The 17,484-nt window shown below is 43.6% G+C and overlaps 1 protein-coding gene across 4 annotated transcripts; it reads right to left on the reverse strand.

Moving 5' to 3' along the window:
* Positions 1 to 1,237: 1,237 nt before the first annotated feature.
* zranb1b (zinc finger, RAN-binding domain containing 1b) lies at positions 1,238 to 17,255 on the reverse strand. Of its 4 annotated transcripts, none has more exons than XM_053436147.1 (10): positions 16,757 to 17,255; positions 14,557 to 15,618; positions 8,815 to 9,002; positions 7,488 to 7,641; positions 6,647 to 6,718; positions 5,044 to 5,242; positions 4,249 to 4,369; positions 3,743 to 3,872; positions 1,879 to 2,108; positions 1,238 to 1,484 (listed from the first exon to the last, which is right to left on the reverse strand). In XM_053436147.1, exons 2-10 carry the CDS (start codon positions 15,527 to 15,529, stop codon positions 1,266 to 1,268), a joined length of 2,286 nt encoding a protein of 761 aa, XP_053292122.1. In that variant the 5' UTR covers positions 15,530 to 15,618; positions 16,757 to 17,255; the 3' UTR covers positions 1,238 to 1,265. The 4 variants fall into 4 exon arrangements, with proteins under 4 accessions (XP_053292122.1, XP_053292124.1, XP_053292123.1 ...); XM_053436149.1 differs by lacking the exon at positions 16,757 to 17,255 and adding an exon at positions 16,255 to 16,697; XM_053436148.1 differs by lacking the exon at positions 16,757 to 17,255 and adding an exon at positions 16,188 to 16,697.
* Between the last annotated feature and the right edge of the window lie 229 nt (positions 17,256 to 17,484).

The raw sequence follows: 17,484 nt of genomic DNA on the forward strand, positions 1-17,484 counted from the left end.
ACAGGGAGGGGAACGGACGTGTACCGTGAGGGTGACGACAAACGCTGATAAGGAAACAACGGACAAAAGAGGAAGTGGGAGACGACAGGGACACAAAGTGTGACTCTGGGTTTGAAACCCCCCCCCCCCCAAAAGAAACAAAAAAACAAGAGCACCAGATTTGAGGCAAAACAAATGAGGTACTAAATCACACGCAACAACAGAAGTAAACGTTCCACTGATGGTCACGGTTGGTTCTTTCCTCACAGCAACAGTGTTTGTGTGCAACATGTCTTCATCAAGATTCAGAGAATATAATTAATAAAAACCACAAAGGAGAAGAAAGAAAAAAATATACAGAAAAGCTCAAATAAGTTTCCAAACAATAAATATGTAGAGTAAGTCCAGAGAAGAAAAACCCACACACACTCGCGCTCTCACACACACTCACTCTCTCTCTCGCGCTCACACACACACACTTCTCAGTTCAGTCAGTCTGAAAAACAGTAAACCAAAGATCCAACATGAATGTTCTGTGTGCTAAACCTTAGTGAGATCTGACTCGTCATGGGGAAAAAACTAAAATCTCCCTTTTCAAGAGCTTCATACGACCACCTTAGTTCAAGCAATGATACTGTATTCATATAGAAATGATTTCATAAATGTGCAGTGCTTAGTAATAAGAATTAAAGTCATTTATTATTACACAACCTCTGCTTCTCTAAGGATCATGATATTGGCTTCGTCCCTGCCCGTTCTGAAGGAAAAAAAACACAAACACACAAAACGCTAAACCGGTCGACACATTCTCGACTGGAAAACAAATTAAAAACCTCATAAAATAAATTTGGAAGTGTGCTTTTTGTCAGTGCCCATACTAAACGGATATAAAGTGTTTGATTTGAATCAATGCTGGTATATTTCCTTATACTCTTTTTATTTTAAACAACCACATGCATTTACATCTATGGATAAAGTTTTCCTTTTTTCCTTTGAAACTCAAAAACAAATCAAAAGGTCATCTGCATGTGTAAACCTTTTTCCTCTGCCCCCCCGACTCGCGTGTTCCTCGGCGGGGGAGTTCGTCTGAGTTGAACGTTCCGTGTCTGAACGCCTGCGAGTGCCAGCGGAGCAGCAGAGTCTCCGGTGAAAGGTGGAGGTCGCTCCTGAAGGCTTTCACAGTTTGTCCGTGTCAGAAAAGAAAAAAAACTAAAGAGAGAGAGAGAGGAGGGCGATGAGTCCTGCACCCCCCCCCCCCCCCCCCCCCCCCCCCCGCCTCAGCTTAATCACTCGTCCTCATCCTCCTCCTCCTCTTCGCCGTCAGACAAAGAGGCGCAGGGCCGGATCTGCCGGTAGCCGTCCAGCCACTTCTCCACCATCTGGGTGACGAGCGGGTGGTTGCGGCGGCGCGAGCTCTTCTGAAGAGCCACCAGGACGCCCCCGTCGGTCACGCAGCAGTCCAGCCACTCCCTCAGCAGCTTCTCCTGCTGCTCCTCATTCCCCATCTAACAGGACAGGAGACAGACAGGACCATCAGAGGGCGCCACACATCACTCCTCTACATCCAGGATGTTATTTACGTCTGCTGAATCTCTTTAATAGAAATGTTCTGCCAGTGTCTTCCTCAGAGCAAATTCAATGACTTTACATCAGTTAGTACAACCTGAGCTAAAGGTTGTGTGAGTCAAACTTTAATAAATAAAAAAGAAAACAATTTAGGAATGATTTTAAATCACATTTTGATAAATTAACATAAACATTATTGATCCAGAAACTGACTTTTCAGAGGGTTAAACTGGTGTCGGTGCAGAGCAGCTTTCAGTTAAACAGGTTTCATGCTCACAACATCAATTATCATCATCAAGCAAAAATGTATTTTGAAGAGGACCAGGTGCTTACTTCCTGCGCCGAGAGGAAGTGAATGTGAAGCAGCTTCCTCTCGCTGTCGACCAGCGGCAGGAAGGTGACGGTCACGTCGTCGTCCGTGTTGAGGTTGGCGCCCGCGCCGCGATTGTCAAAGCCGTCGTTCTCCATGGCCACCAGCGCCGAGAAGTGGCCACGAGTGTAGCCCAGAGCGATGGGGCTCTTCCAGCAGAAGCTCTGCTCCCACAGGAGAGGCAGGTACACGCCTGGAGGGAGAGGAGGACAGGGTGTGTTTAGATTCAGGTGAATGGAAGTGATGTCCACTATTGGTTGTATGTGTTTGTATCAATGTGTCTTTGTTGTGCAACATATTGTTGGAGACCAGTTTTCCAGTTGTGTTGAACTAAGAGCTTTACACACTGAGCAGGTTTAGTTTTATAAAACGTTCAAACAAATCCAGCAAAATGAGCAGTGACTTCCCAATCTGCTCTCATCAACCTCCGAGCATGTTTAAACTGACTCATAGCACCACCTGCTGCTGTGGAGGGCAAACTGCGAGGGTATTTGTTAGAAGATAATCAGCACAATCAGCAGAAAAAACTTTGAAAGAAAATGTCTTGACATTCTGCAAGTTTCTTATGCTTTTTTTTTTTTATATGTTGTACTTCTTTGATTGGAAAGTTTTTATTTGTGTGTGCATTTGTTCATGTTGTTTTGTTACTACAAACCACACTGTGCTGATAAATGATAAATAAACAGACATTAGTCATATGTATTGGGCCGATAAGAAACTCATACTACTCATAATGGTTTGATTTTAGGAGCAGAAATCAGCATGGATGTTTCAGAATGAGAGATAAAGAGTTCATTTAACTTTGTTCATCTTTCTCCTAGTCTCATGATTAATATCAGTCTCCTTGAGTGTTTGAGGTTCTGGAGCTTTTCAATGTATTCATTTTAAAAGGCACTGCTCTTTATTCTCTGCATTTCAAGTAGCAACACTGCATCATATTTTATTTTACTAATTAGAATAAATGTAAAAGTGTCCTAGATTTAAGTATAGTACTTAAATGATGTTTATTATATTACTTTCTGCCACTCAGCCATAACTACACAATGAGATACTGGTTAAACACTAAACATGAGACAGCGTTTGTCACATGTTTATTCTCCTCTGTCATAAACAGAGCAGCTCTCACCTCATGAACACTCTGTAACTGACACCTCGACAGTGACGCCTCCGAGAAGTTACTCTCCTCTCCCAGTAACCATTGTGTTTTTACTGGGTTCACTTGGTCACCACTTAACTCCCCTCCCTCTCTATAGGCGCCCATATGCACTGGGTGTTTTACATTGGCTCCTGGCAAAAGTAAATCCCGGGTTCCATCAGTCAGGGCTCTACCACAGGCAGTTGGCCCTCGCACAGCGCTTTCATCATCCTCTGTACGACTTCACTCGGAAGGCAAATTGAATCCAGACTGTTTTTACTGCTGGCAGTAAAGGTGGACCATAGGATTGTTTGACTCTGGGTTCTGATGGTTTACATATGTTCAAGTGGCTCTGGATGTGTGTGTGGAACATTCTCCTGCATCAACACACGTATAAATGTTCTGCCGTGACAAAGGAGGAGGACTTGTTTCGCTTTCAACTGGTATTTTCAGTCCCACGGTCCTGAAATCCCCCTGACAGACACTGGGCCGATGCATTTCGTAAACAGCAATTACTGACAGATCACAGGGTCAGTTATGTCAGTTATTTCAGTTATGTCAGCTATGTAGACACATGTAGGCTGCAGCTATTTCACAGAGGAAGTCTCATCCTTCTACGCCCACTGGAACGGAACTGCACTGGATATTTCTCGACACATAATCAAAACATTGTCAGTCAGTGAACTGCTCACCTTGAAAACGGGTGTACCCCAGCGTCTCGCCACGGAAACTTTTGTAATACTTCACTCCGTAGACGATAATGGGCCGACGAAGAATGTGTGCAAGAACAAAAATGTGGGTCTGCTCCAAGCTGGATCCTGGCTGTAAAGAAATAATAACAAGACACAAAAGGTAAAAAAAAAACTGTTAGAAAGCCGTCGCCACACATTCCCACAAGTTACCTCAGTTTACTCCCAAGTGTTAAAGCTCGAAACACACAATTACTGCGCTTTCACACCCTCATGTAATAACAACCCACCCAAATACTCAGTCTCTGAGGTCACACGGAGCAGTGAGAGGCAGGGAAGTGCAGACGACAACCAGGAGGCACTTTCAGACGGCATTACAGAATAAGTATAGTGTTGTAAGCTCAGTAAAGCTTCTTGCATAATTCATACATCATTAGTGTGTCACATTTTAAAGCACATCAGTCTCCTCTCCTCCATTTCAATCTGTGTTTTCTTTCATGTGCACATACCTGACTGGCCAAGGAGAGGATGAAAGCCCAGTCTTCCTGCCACTGTTCCTCCCGCAGTGAGAAGTGCAGGCCGAAGCTCTGAGAATACCACGACTCCCACTCCTTCCAGCGGGTGTAAAACCTGCAGACACACACAGACACACCATTTTGTTTAGGACATTTTCTACCTCTCTGTGCAGAAATGTGGGCGTGACTGCTCTGCACTGAACTCCTCCATCTCTTTTAAAGATAAGTGTGACTGGTAATTACTCATTTTAGCAAAATAGTAATATCCTCACTGAAAAGTCCACAGCTTCTTAGAAACAGACAAGATAGAGACACTGGGTTGTTTTGTTGATGCAGAACAAAGCTCGGGCTTTCGAGTCTTTTAACTTTAAAAACTAAAAGTTTCCAGTTCAAAGGGTGAAGTCTCTGCATGAGCCGACATCCACACTGGATTCTGGAGCTATATTCAAATGTTTAAACCAACATTTTACTGCAAAAATAACTTTAGACAGTGCTGCATTCATCAAGGATTTATTTTAAAATACGCAGTCTGCATTAAATGTAGAGAAAAATCCAGTATATTCATATTTTTACCCAGGTTGCGGTCTCGGTTTATCAAAATCATACTCCTCATATCATATTCCTGAAAAGCAGTAACCCCCAACTTAGCAGCACCGGTTGCAAACCCTTATTTTGTATTTCATTCTACTAAACACAGATGTATAGAGAAGATTAAAATCAGCACGCCAAACTGTTCACAGATTGTTTACTATAAACTATAAGCTCAACTCCTCGCTCTGCAGGCCTCACCAGTGGGAACAGTCGTGCAGGCTGTCATGGAGGGTCTTGCGAAGCACCGAGTCCTTGTCGTAGATGCCCCATGTGGCCTGCAGCACGGAGTCAAGCAGACAGTCCCCGGCCGTGCGGTTCCACAGGGCATAGAGCCGACTGTCCAACCTCGTCCCGAGCTCCAGGGACCAGTTGATGATGGGAGACTCCTCTTCAAGTTCTAAACAAGAGGGAGAGGGAATGTTGAGTGTTTCATCTCTCCTTAAAAAGATAAAACCTCTCAAAGTGAACACCTTGTGCCAATGAATTCAAGTGAGGGGGGTCTGGGGTTGCATAGAGGCCAGGTCGGATATTTGTTCAGGTTGCTAGACAGGTGATATCATGTGAAAGGACTGTTAGAGTATGAATTACCCCTCACACCTGTAAAAATAGATTTGACATAACAGCAGCTGAATAGATCAGCATGTACAGCACAGCGCCAGAGGACTGAGAACATATACAGATACGTCTTAATGTGTTGCAACGTTCACAGGAAAACTAAACCTGTATTCTATCCAGCCTTCTACATTATGTTTAGACAAGCAGACGTCCATTTCAATGTATTTACAGTCATTTGTAAATAGAAACTTGTTTGAACTATGATGTAAGCCCTTTATCAGATTGTTTGGGACTTGGAGCTTTGGGAGTGGCCGAGCAGTGAGACAAATGAGCTCTGTCGGGGAAGAACACACAGTATTTTCCTGCTGGGACCATGAGTTTGAAATGTACAAATGACCCTTTGTTCAGCTGTGGAGCGATTTATTTAGCAGCTTTTTAAGTTCGTAAAAACAACAAAACAAGATCAAGAAGTTTTGTGTTTTCGTGCACTGAGTATTTAACACAAAGATGCAACGCAGCTAGCATTGTCGCTACACGTGTGACACTGTGCATGACTAATGTGTTTTTATTCTGCATTCACACCATGCATGCTAAAGAAAGCTGAAGGGTTTACAATGGCCAGGTCATCAGGTTTCAAGCAGCGTTATCTGGTCTCGTTTTAATCCCTTAACAAGGAGACAAGGTTTTCTATTCACTTGTGCATTTCATGTTTCCGCCAATACTCCTCACTTAAGTCCAAGCACACACACATTGAGGACCTTGAGCTGAGCTGCTTCAGCATTAAAAACACTGGGATGTCTAAACAGGACCCACGAATAAGCAGCACTTAAGAATCATTTTGTAGCAGAAAAGTGATGCCTTTTAAAAGTGTGTTTTTATATTATTTATGCATGCCTGCAAGTGTGTGTGTGTGCTGAGAGGAAGTACAATCATTCAGGGGGGGATCAGAGAAATCCCTAAAACTCAATTGGGCTTATTAGGGGAGATGCAACTGGTACGAACGATAAAGAAGAGACCCTCTGGCAAAGTGACAAGCTGGCAGGCAAAACAAGAGTAATACAACACTGCCAATACTTGGCTGCCTTCCTGTTATAGTAAACCGTTTGTAGGGGGCTCCCTGTGTTTGCCAAGCTGCCAGACCACCTTGGATCTGGTTTCTCTCTCTCTCACAAAGTAGTTGCATGAATATGTAAACACAGCATTTGAGACGTGTTAAGTGCTGAAGTTTACAGGGAGGAGATTTCACCTTTTTGTACGTCTCGGTCCAGCACCTCATCAAACAGTTTTTCCTGAACTGCTGGTGGCAAGTCTTCAATGTCTAAAAAGAAAAACAAGTCAAAAGAAAGGGGGGTTATCAGAGGAGACACAGGTGAAGAGAAGGTCGTATTTTATTAGATGAATTCATTCATGCAATGTTTTTTTTCCGGATCTGGCTCATTTCAACTCAAGCCACCATGTTTTTGTTCCTTCCACAATAGTCACTGCATGTTCGGAGCTCTTGTCAACACAGTGGCTCATTCTTTGGCTTAACTAAATGAATGCATTGACTTTGTGGAACTGAACAGAATGGCTTTCTATAGTGGACGGGAGCCAAGGTCGGCATTGTTCTGAACACTCGGCATGACTAAAAAATCCTTAGCTTAGCTACTGGCAAAAGACTGAACCATAATAGCCATTCCACAAAATGAAATTCAACAGAAATAGCCCTGAATGGATGTAATTTCAAAGAATGAAATTGGCAGAAAAACCTTAATATAGCATTGTGATGAACAAGAGACGTGCACCGCCGGTGGGCTTGTACACTCTGTATGCAAAAAACAATACTCCAACAGTGAGCCAGAAGTGGCCGCCGTCTTCTGGCAGTGGAGGACAACCATAGCATTATGTCCCCTCAGCAACTGAACAACAAGTAATTTCACACACCACAAGTAAACTAAACAAGTGTTCTATCACACACTTGGCAAGACCGGCTGGGTTTCTTCAGCTACAGAGTTTAACTTTCCCCTTATACAGAATTATTATTATTATTATTATTATTAAAAGTTGTTGTTCTGGCCATATTTGTTTATTTTGTGGGGGTTGCTGACCTGCAGGCAGGGTGAAGGTCACCAGGTCCGTGAGGAAATAGCAGGTAAAGTCTCCCTTGCGCTGGTGAAGAGAGGCAGCGACCTCACGACGGATCTGCTCCGTTAGCTCCGGACACACCATGGCTGGAATACACTTGGCTGCCTGTTGGGACACCTGTAGAAATGGAGAGGAGAAGCAATATAATCTCTGTGTAAATATGCAGAGTATATGAGACAGTGGCTGAGTATTTAAAAACATTTGAATAACTACAATAAAAGCCCTGTGGTTGTATGCCTCTGCCAGCCAGTGCAGTTTCAGTCTACACACTTTTTCCCACTCATGAGGCCACCGTGACCTTGACCTTTGACCACCCACATGTACTAAGTTAATCCATTAGTCTAAAGAAACCTTCACATCAAATGTGGAAGGATTCTCTTAAAGTGTTTTTAAGATTCATCCTAGAGTCCAACTCAATGTCTGTGCCAAAGAAATCCCCAAAAGGCATTTTATTAGATATTGTGTCAGTAAGAATGGAACAGATGAAAACCTAAAGCCTTTGGCCGCTGAACGTCACTGGTGCAGATGCATTCAAACGGATAATACACATTTGGCAGTTGTAAACTATCCAAAGCCAAAGATGTTTTCTTCAAGAAAAGGCTTACTTGAAATATATTGGAAAACCCATTATTTTTGCGTGTTCTTCCGTAGGCCACTCTGTGATTGGAACTAATGATACTTATCTTGTCACTGATCTAATCTAAGTTGCCTCGAGGACAAGAGGATGAAAATAAGTGTTTCAGTGTTTTAGGGTACAGCGGCTTCTCACTGACCCCCTCAGAAAAGAAACTGGGACAGTGACTGAGTGTGGGAGGCGAGGTGTATATGCAGATAATCTGGGATCCCAGTGCTGACGGCAAGCGAGCTGCGATCAAACTCAGCACCCAGACATGTGCCTCCTTGATGCAGACATAACAAAAAATATATATAAATAACCAACAACACGAAATCATTACTAGTCTATTGAAGTTATCATATATAAATCTGTCTCTGTGTGTTTGATAGAAAATGAAGCAAAGAGATGAGTGTGTGGGCGACTTCCAGCCTCTTCCCTCTCTACAAACTCTCTGCCCTTGTGCCTCCTGTCGTCTGATCTCATTGGATGTTGAGATCAGACTTCTCAAGAAAAAGCTGCATTAACGCCGACAAAGACTCAGACTCATAAACAAGCATCGCTGTAATCGTACCAGAACTTGATTCTATTGAATATTTTGTATATCTAACAAACTTTATGTGACTAAATTCTGTTGTACAGAATGACACACAAGTGATTCTTCCGTCTCTACTGACCTCCGTGAGTAGCACAGCCAGCATGTCCTGCCTCTGGAAGCGGATGGCCAGGTGAACCAGCGTGAAGCCGTCATCAAATGCAGAGGACCGATTTAATAAGCGCACCTCGTCTGATGTTAGCTGTCGTGCAATGTCACCTCCTGATGACTTGTAGGCCTCCACAGCCGCCAGGTCCCCTTCCACCACACCTGTCGGACAAAGAGCGAGGAGGAAAAAGGTCACATTGATAAACTACATTAAAGTGAAGGTTCTTTCTTTTGATGCTTTTAAATAGAAGACATTTAACTTAGAACCAATTAAACAGCGCACAGACTGAACAAAGAAGTAATACTTTGGTTTTAATCAGGAGTAGAGCCTGACAAGGATGGAGTGTGGGTGTCTAGTGGTGATATCAATATTAGGGAGTAAAGAATTTCAGACATTGGCAAGGATTCCTAATATATAATTTTACCCTTATGTCAAAGAAATGTAACTGAAGTTTTTCCATTTGACCTTTTAACTATAAACCATGAATAACCAACATATATTTTTTTATGTAAATACATGTAGCAAAGATTATTTTTCATTGTTTATTCTAGAAAATAAAAGGTTTCATTTTATCAAACATAAATGACGATACCAATATGTCTGTTAAAGGCTCATTTTTTATCTACAATCTGATAAATCAGTCAGGGTTTAATTAGAAGTCAACACAAGTTCACAGTTTTAAGTGGTGCTTTTACCGAGAGCTTCAAACACATTCAACAGCACAAGGATTTAAATCTGATAACGAAATTACAGCCATTTCAGTTTCCTTTTGATTGCATCATGTACCTGAACCGACTGTGCTTGGTGAACAAATCAAAAAAGAAATTACGTTGATGAGTGAGGTTAACTCAAATCGTGGCTCGACAGATTCTCCTTAGAGCTTGTGCAGGGAACATTCTGTGCTGAACCAACGAGTACAAAATGGGAGAGATCAAAATGTGCTTCATCTCATGTCACGGAGGGAACAGCTCTAAGACTTATAAGTGGAGGGGGAAAAGACAATAGGGGGCCACTTTGTAATCTGTCAGTTATTTTCTGCCTCCTTTATCTTCAGGCTCAGATCTTAGCGTGAGGGTTGAAGGTTGCGTTTGATCAGATAGATGCAGGTGTTTCCTTTTCTTTGCCTTTTTTGGCCCAATGTGCAAATATTAACCACGACTGCTGCTGCTACTTACTCACAGATGCAAAATAAATAATCTGTTTGGACAAGACCGTCAAATAGTAGAAATATATTTGACTGAGTGCAGCAGAAAACATACAATAGCCCACAGTCTTACAGTCTTATACGCTAATATATGATACCTTTCAAATTTGATGCTCAGAAAAGTCCCCTCATTTCCCATCAACACTGTGTTTTAATGTCGTGTAGTTTGAGAAAACCACGAGGTGAAGTGAATGGGGTGTGTGAGTGCAGCAGTATCGTGAGAGGCTCCAGGATGGATGTATTTTTAGTTTAACTCATAATCCAAAGCAATAGCACACACAGAAAAAATTTCAGCTAGCTATGAAATGTGGATGGGTGTGTATTCAACTCAAAACAAGAAATGTGGTGATGGGGTGAAACCACCGACAGAGCGAGATATAACCAGAGTTATTGAGGACAATAAACCATTTGGACGAGTATGTTATTTCAACAGAGCTAAATAAATTCTCAAAGTGATCATGAATTTCAACGTGACACAGTTGCACTCAATTCCTCTTTCCATTTCTAGCATATACAGTGTAACGGCCATGTAGTATTCTCTCGTACATTTGGCAGCATTAAACACTGTTGAGCTTTTGTTCTTGTGTCAAAGGACCACACACAATGCTCAGCTGCATAATCTGTGGGAGAGTGAGACCGAGAGCGAGGGAGACATGGAGTGGGTGGAAGGACTCGCTGTGCCATGTGGAGCTGGCTAGCAGAGTTAAGAGACGGAGGGAGAAACTGCACAATGGCAGTGCAGTGCGATGGAGAGGGATCACAACCACTTTCCACAAAGCACTCCATTAGCGTGGGTGTGTCTGTGGCCGTGCACTCAGTACTGTACTCACGGAACCTTTAGGAAACACAAAGGGTACAAATATGCAAACAGCCGAACACTTTAAGACCGACTGATGAAAGAGAATCAGGAGAAGTGGTGCTGGTCTTTTCTTGCCTCCACACAGAACATGTTTCTTTTCTTTTAATCAGGTAGAGTGGACGCCTCTATCAATGTGGGAAAAAAAACTGTCTCTATTGCTCAACTAGCAACTGCAATGGGTAATACATCATAAACCAATACGCAATAAACCATATGAGGGTTACTCTCTCTTAGTCCTTATCTAATTCCAAGGAGTACTTTTTTATATACATTAGGGGTCTCTAATTGCATCTGGCTAGGAGCTTATGTTTTCATCCCTATTCTTTTGTACATTGGTTTGTTTGTTAGTCAGCAGGCTCAAGAACTACTGAACAGATTTCCAGCATTATGCAATACAGCGTTTTGACATTTTCATCAGTTTTCCTTCACCTCCATCTCAGATGAAAATATAAGCAACTCAGGTGCAAAACACGTTAAATGATATTAAATGATTGATGTATTAGAGTTCTGTTCATCTTACGCAGCAAAGGGCAATGAATAATCATGATCCATTATGAATGACCAATACAAACAGCAGAAGATGACTAGCTAAATGGCTAACTGGCTAGCAGTGCGTTTTTCCTTCATCATACGTAGTCATAGCAGAGATGGAGAAAGCCATGTGCTATGTTTTAACAGTGTTTAGTTATTGTTGGAATATTGCTGGAAACCTATCTGATAATATAAGTCACAAGTCAACAAAATAAATAACATAGGTCAATTCGTTTTTAGACAATTTAACGGAGAATTGTTACAAATTATGTCTTTAAATTGTGTTTCATAAAGGGGGGTAGGCTTTATCCAGCTACTGCATGTTAACAAATGGAGCTGAATAGCTGTAACTAGATAGAGTAGTGAAATAGTTCATATGCGTCTTCAATAGTTTTAGGAGTATGTCCACTCGAGCATGACGGGATCTGTTACCAGTCTATACAGAAACTAAAGAATAACAATACAGAGATATGATGTGTTTTGCCCAGATCACTCAGCCCTAGGTAGTCCAGTCCCCTTACAGAAAGTAGGACACGTAGGATTGTTTAGTGTTTATACATTCCCCCTGTGTTTCTGTTCACGTGGGCTTCCTTTGACCGGGCTCCTGTTTCCTTTCACATTCTTGAATCAGGAGCAATGGAGGCTTAGAATTGCATTGGATGAAGATATTCAGGAGTATGAGGGATTGTGAGTCTACCCATGTTTATTATCACTGTAATGGATTGATAACCTATCCAGGACATTTCCCAAACTATAGCCCTCATGTGATAAGTAAGGCTCCTGCCCCATCTGAACAAAAGAGTATAAACGCTATCAAATTGCGGAATTGTGTTATCCAAGAAAAAGGTAAAAGTTCCTTATAATATATTATTTGTGGCAGGAGAGTGTAGAATGGTGAAGAACATTTAAGCCCCTGTTATTTGCCTGTTATATACCCTCAGTAATCGTTACAAGATTGGACAATGAGCCAATAAATCTGCACAAATACAGACAAGTGGGCACTTTCAGACTGACCTGCATGACAAGTCAAAAACTAAACGTGTGGCTCACCACATTCCTCAAACAGTCCATAGTGTCAAGCTTCAGGAATCTCGAGGGCAAAGCATTAAGCTACTCTCTCTTAAAGCAGTTTAAGGTTCCTGAGAGAAACCTCTGCAGAGCATGATACACCATGAAAGGCCGTCCTCTGTAAACAATCACAGATCTGTTTATAACCTCTTAAACAGGATTAGATTGTGATGACTTGTCAAGGGCTGAAGACAGAAATGCCAACACGAACGCACCACATGTAGCAACAAGAGTCTAGCTTAGGCAGTCAGTCTGGGGTCGTCCACGATGCCGGGGCGAAGATTGTGGCTGTTGCCAAAGAGCTGATTATATTTGACTTGTGCTGCATGGGTCGTGCTATTTTTAGTGCAGAAGGTCCCTTAGGAAACTGGAGCGTCAAGCGGAACGATGGAGCCACTGTTTACAAACACTGACGTCTATGTGTCAATGAGAGGGAAACCCACCAAGCAACTGAGCCCTGCTCCCTGCCTTTATCCTCTGAAACTGCAGTATGGTCACACCACGTTCACTCACTCAATGTTCCAGACATAATTTAACTTAATTAAATCGAAGCTACATCCTCACTCCTTTGTTTCAATTTGTGTAAGTGTCTCAAAACTGAACCCACACAAGGGCTATAGTTCTGTATCAGTAATACTCATATAATACACCTGGAAAAGCGAATCACGTCACTATTCACATATTTCTTTTCATACTAGAACACAGCTTCAAACTAAAATGGAGTTAGAATGGAGAAGTGCAGACGGCAGACGTAAACATTAGTAAGATAAATTATATTTAAAACTAACAGGTAGTGTAGCCTGAGATAAAAAATGTCCTTCTTGACTTGCTGCTGACAGATGTGGTGAGCTATTAGTGTAAATTGAGTGTCTGTCATCTATGGCATTGCGTTGTGGGTTTATTTGCAAAATGCAATGTTGAACCTTTTTTTCCCAAAACATCCAGACTGGTGCTGAGACAACTTCTCCATCAATCTGTTATTGATTATTCATTCAAGGGATTTATCAAGCGAAAATTGTCTGGCTTCATCTCCTTGAATGTGGATATTTTATGCTCGTCATGTTTTAAGAGAGTAAATGTAATATTTATTGATTTTTGAAGTGTTTGTAAGACAAAAAAAACAAACATATATACACATATGTCAACTTTCGTTCTCAAAACTGTAATGATCATTTTTTTCCCTAAGTGATAGATCAAGTGGATTGGCTGAATCTAAAGTAGATGTACTGAGCATAGTGGTAAAGAGGCAAAGATTTCAGCTGTGGCTTAGATATTAATTCCATAAAGGAACAATGGAATGGAAACACAACGAGTGAACACTTGCTTAAAGAAATTACACCCGCCCACCATCAGACATGAGACTTGGCCTCGAGGGGACAAGCAGCCAAGAGAAGAGGGAATTCACCCCGTCACATGAAGAGATGCTGCGTCAGACCAGAAGCAAATCTACAGAGATATTTCTTTGAAATTCAGACCCAATAAAAAAAAAAAACGAACTATTTATCACTGCAATATCAGATACATGGGTGATTGTCAAATTTCTGCTGTCTGTGTAACACTGAAAGATTATTTTCCACAGAGACAGAAAGGCCGAGTGGGTGTGCTGAACAAACTCAGTAGTCATGGTAAAGACGAGAGAAAGAGTGAGACAGCGGTGTTGGAGAGGAGCCTGGATAAAAAGCAATCACTAGTTTTTCTTAAAATGTTCATCCTCCCTCCCACTCCACATTCAGCAGTCGATAGTGCGGGAGGCCGGACACTTTCAGCTTTTAGTTTTACACAAGCTGAATGCAAAGGATTTCTTACCATATAGTATATCAGCAGTATTATGCGATTCTGAATCATCTGGACTTGGCAATAAAAACTCATAGCAGAAATTACCTTGTAGAGAGTAAAACTATATCGGTCATTCTTGCAGATTCTGTAAAAGCCCATTTCATGATGTTGGCCTGCCTTAAATCACTGACTTCTCTCATCACCAAAATCATTAAACAAAATGCGATGGAAACCAGTAAAATATGCTTCAACAAAATCATATATTCTTGAGACTCACCAACACAGGCATTGAGGAAGAGCCAGTCAGTCCTTCTCATCCTGTTCTTTATCTGCTTCAGTTTTTTGAAATCCACCTCCAGCTCCTCTTGTCTGCCAATCCCTGCCCCTGACTCCAATTCAATCCTCTGAAAGTCCATGTTCATCTCCGACTCCCGTTTCGAGGTCGGTGGAGATCTTCTTTGGCTGCTGCTACAACCGCCCACCCCACCTACCACGCTGCCTATTCCCTGCCCCACCATGTGCCCAGCAACACCCCTCCTGTTGTCCCTGCCATGTTCATTAAGTTTTGTGGGAGGTTGTTGGCTCTCGAGCTTTGATGCCAGTTCGATGGGTTCAGTTAGCAGACTATTTGCTCTGGGGTGGTTGCACATCACACACTTTTGTGCCTTGGCCCAGTTCTCGCAACTGCAGGCAGTGCAGGTCCAGTGCTGTACGTGAGTGTTAAGCCTGTTACGGTCATTATATTCCTCACAGGGGTCTGTAGTTGTGGCCAAGGGAGCAGGACGGAATCCAGAGCCTGAGGTCTGGGGTGACTCTGTGGGGCTGCGTGGCTGCTGGGTATGATGTCCTTGGTGGATGGCATGTTGCCTATGTTGTTGTTGTTGAGCGTGAAGCCTCTGGCAGAGGCACTGGGTGCAACGGATGGCCCGAGGCCAGTTCAGGTAAGTACAAATGTGGCATGACCACTTGCTACTTGTCTCAGGTACATCAGCAATGCGAACACGGGGTCGAGCACTGGAGTCTGGACAAATTAGTAAGCTGGAGCCCCCCTGGGGTGGGCTGTTGCTGAGTCCTGCAGGGTCCCACTGGTGCAGACTAGCATCCAGAGCTGGGCTGCTCTTGAACGGTTCCTCAGTAATGATAGCACCCCCGCTGGGCCTCTGAGCTCGGCACATGGTGCACTTGATGGCTGACTGCCAGTTCTCGTATGTGCAGTATTCACAGGCCCACTTGGCAAGCAGCTCGGTCATCGTCGCACCGCTGCTGAAGGGGACTTCCTGCCGTTCAGAGGGGCTCACAGCTCGGCAGATCCACTCTCGAGGAGATCACACAGCAAGCACTAGTTTGCAAAAACAAAAAATACAGGGAAGTTTAGCTAAATTTACGTTGGTTATGTCACATAAATATTCCACTTGACTACACTAAATTATCAGTGTGTGTGTGGGGGGGGGGGGGTATGTCATGTAGCTCAAAGGCACAACTGAAAAGAGCTTAACTTTCCAAGTTTTTAGAGATAAATCTCTCCGACAGCGCATCATTACACAAACCTCAGACAAAGCACTCTCTATTGGAGCCATCTGTGCCACACAGCCATTGGGACGCTCACTGACAGACACTTGGGATAATCTACAGTGCTGTGTACTATCGGTCTGGCACTTATCTGCAGCTACAGCTCGCAGGCAGCGGAGTGCAGAGAGCCAGAAAGAAACCGAGAAGAAGAGTGCAACAATGGCAAACACCTGACACTGGGTTTAAAAAACACATGCAGTGGGGAAACGTGTCCTACAGCCCGAGCAGGGTAACAAGAGACAAGGGCAGATGAAACCGGACACCAGGCAGGGCGGCGCGTGACTGGTTAAGACACTTTCTGATGCACTGGAATTGGATTCCCCCCAAGAAGCCTCTTACCTGCACATGAAAAGTGAATGATACGCAAACTCGTGTGCTGAACTCCGATCAATGTTATTGTACATACCATGGAGACTGACACAGATGGAGAGATCCAAAAATGACTGCAGCTCTCACGGAGGAGCGCTGTGTTTACACCACGCCTCCAAGTTTACCAACACACCGTGAGAAATTCAACACATTACCGAGAGACAGGAGCAGGGGCTCGGGGGCAAAGCTAACAAAACAATACAGCAACGTGAAGAGCAGTACCCACGTTACACTCGTGTTCTAAAATCAAACACATTCAGCGGAAATAAAGAAAGAAATCAGCTTCTGGAGTTCACGAGCAGCAATGTTTTACTTTTTCCCTAACAAGCTAGCCACCGCACATGCTAATTCGTGTGTAAACAGAGCTAACAGGGGCGAGCTAGCAGTTACATGACAACCGTTAGCCCGGTGACCGGATCATGTTTGGGCTGTCTCTCTCTCTCCCCCCCCTCCTCCCTCCTCCCGCCGCCCGACCGCAACCGCTCGACGGGCCCGGTGTCATCTCCAGCCGGGGGACGGGTGGTGGAAAGCAGCCTCACCTTCGCTTGCCTCGCTGTGTTTACTTCCAAAAGACAAACGGTGCTCTTCCACCCCCCTGCCCGCCACCGGAGCTGTCTCGCCCCCTCTGCCCGCCGCCACCAGCACCGCAGAGACCCCGGGACTCAGGCTCCTCTCGCTCACTACACCCGCCGCATATTTACTTCTTCTTCTCCGGGGGGGCGCCGATCAGTTGCCACTTGAAGGTCCATACATACCGCGGAGGAGGAGGAAGAAGAAGAAGAACCCCCCCTAACCCCTGGTCCCGGCCGCTTCTGACGCTTTAAATCATATTTTTCTCTTTTGTTATCCTTTTGTAATTTCCTCCAGCCTCTTGCTTCTCTTTTTTTCCCAAACACCGAGCTGACGGAGCTTCAATGGCGGCGAGAGAAGCAGCGGAGGGAGGCTGGAAAACACTATGAGGGAGAGAGAGAGAGAGGGTAGAGAGACAGAGGAGATCCGATCCTGGATCAGGATTTACCACCTGGATCTGCCGGGCGCGACCATTGGCTGGCTGGCGAGTATCCCCCCGACGCGGACCAATCACAGGCCACGTTTCTCGTTGCATGCTGTTAAAAGGCTCAGTGAAATCAAAATAGACTCGAGAGTCACAATAATAAACCCGCAGGGGATTTTCCCCCTCTTTTTTTAAAAGTCTCGACGGGATCAGTTATTTAGAATTAGAAAAATATGTTTTACTCGAGCATCGTTATTAGTTGCATCTCCCACC

This window comes from Pleuronectes platessa, chromosome 12, assembly GCF_947347685.1.
Source record: "Pleuronectes platessa chromosome 12, fPlePla1.1, whole genome shotgun sequence".
Lineage (NCBI taxonomy): Eukaryota > Metazoa > Chordata > Actinopteri > Pleuronectiformes > Pleuronectidae > Pleuronectes > Pleuronectes platessa.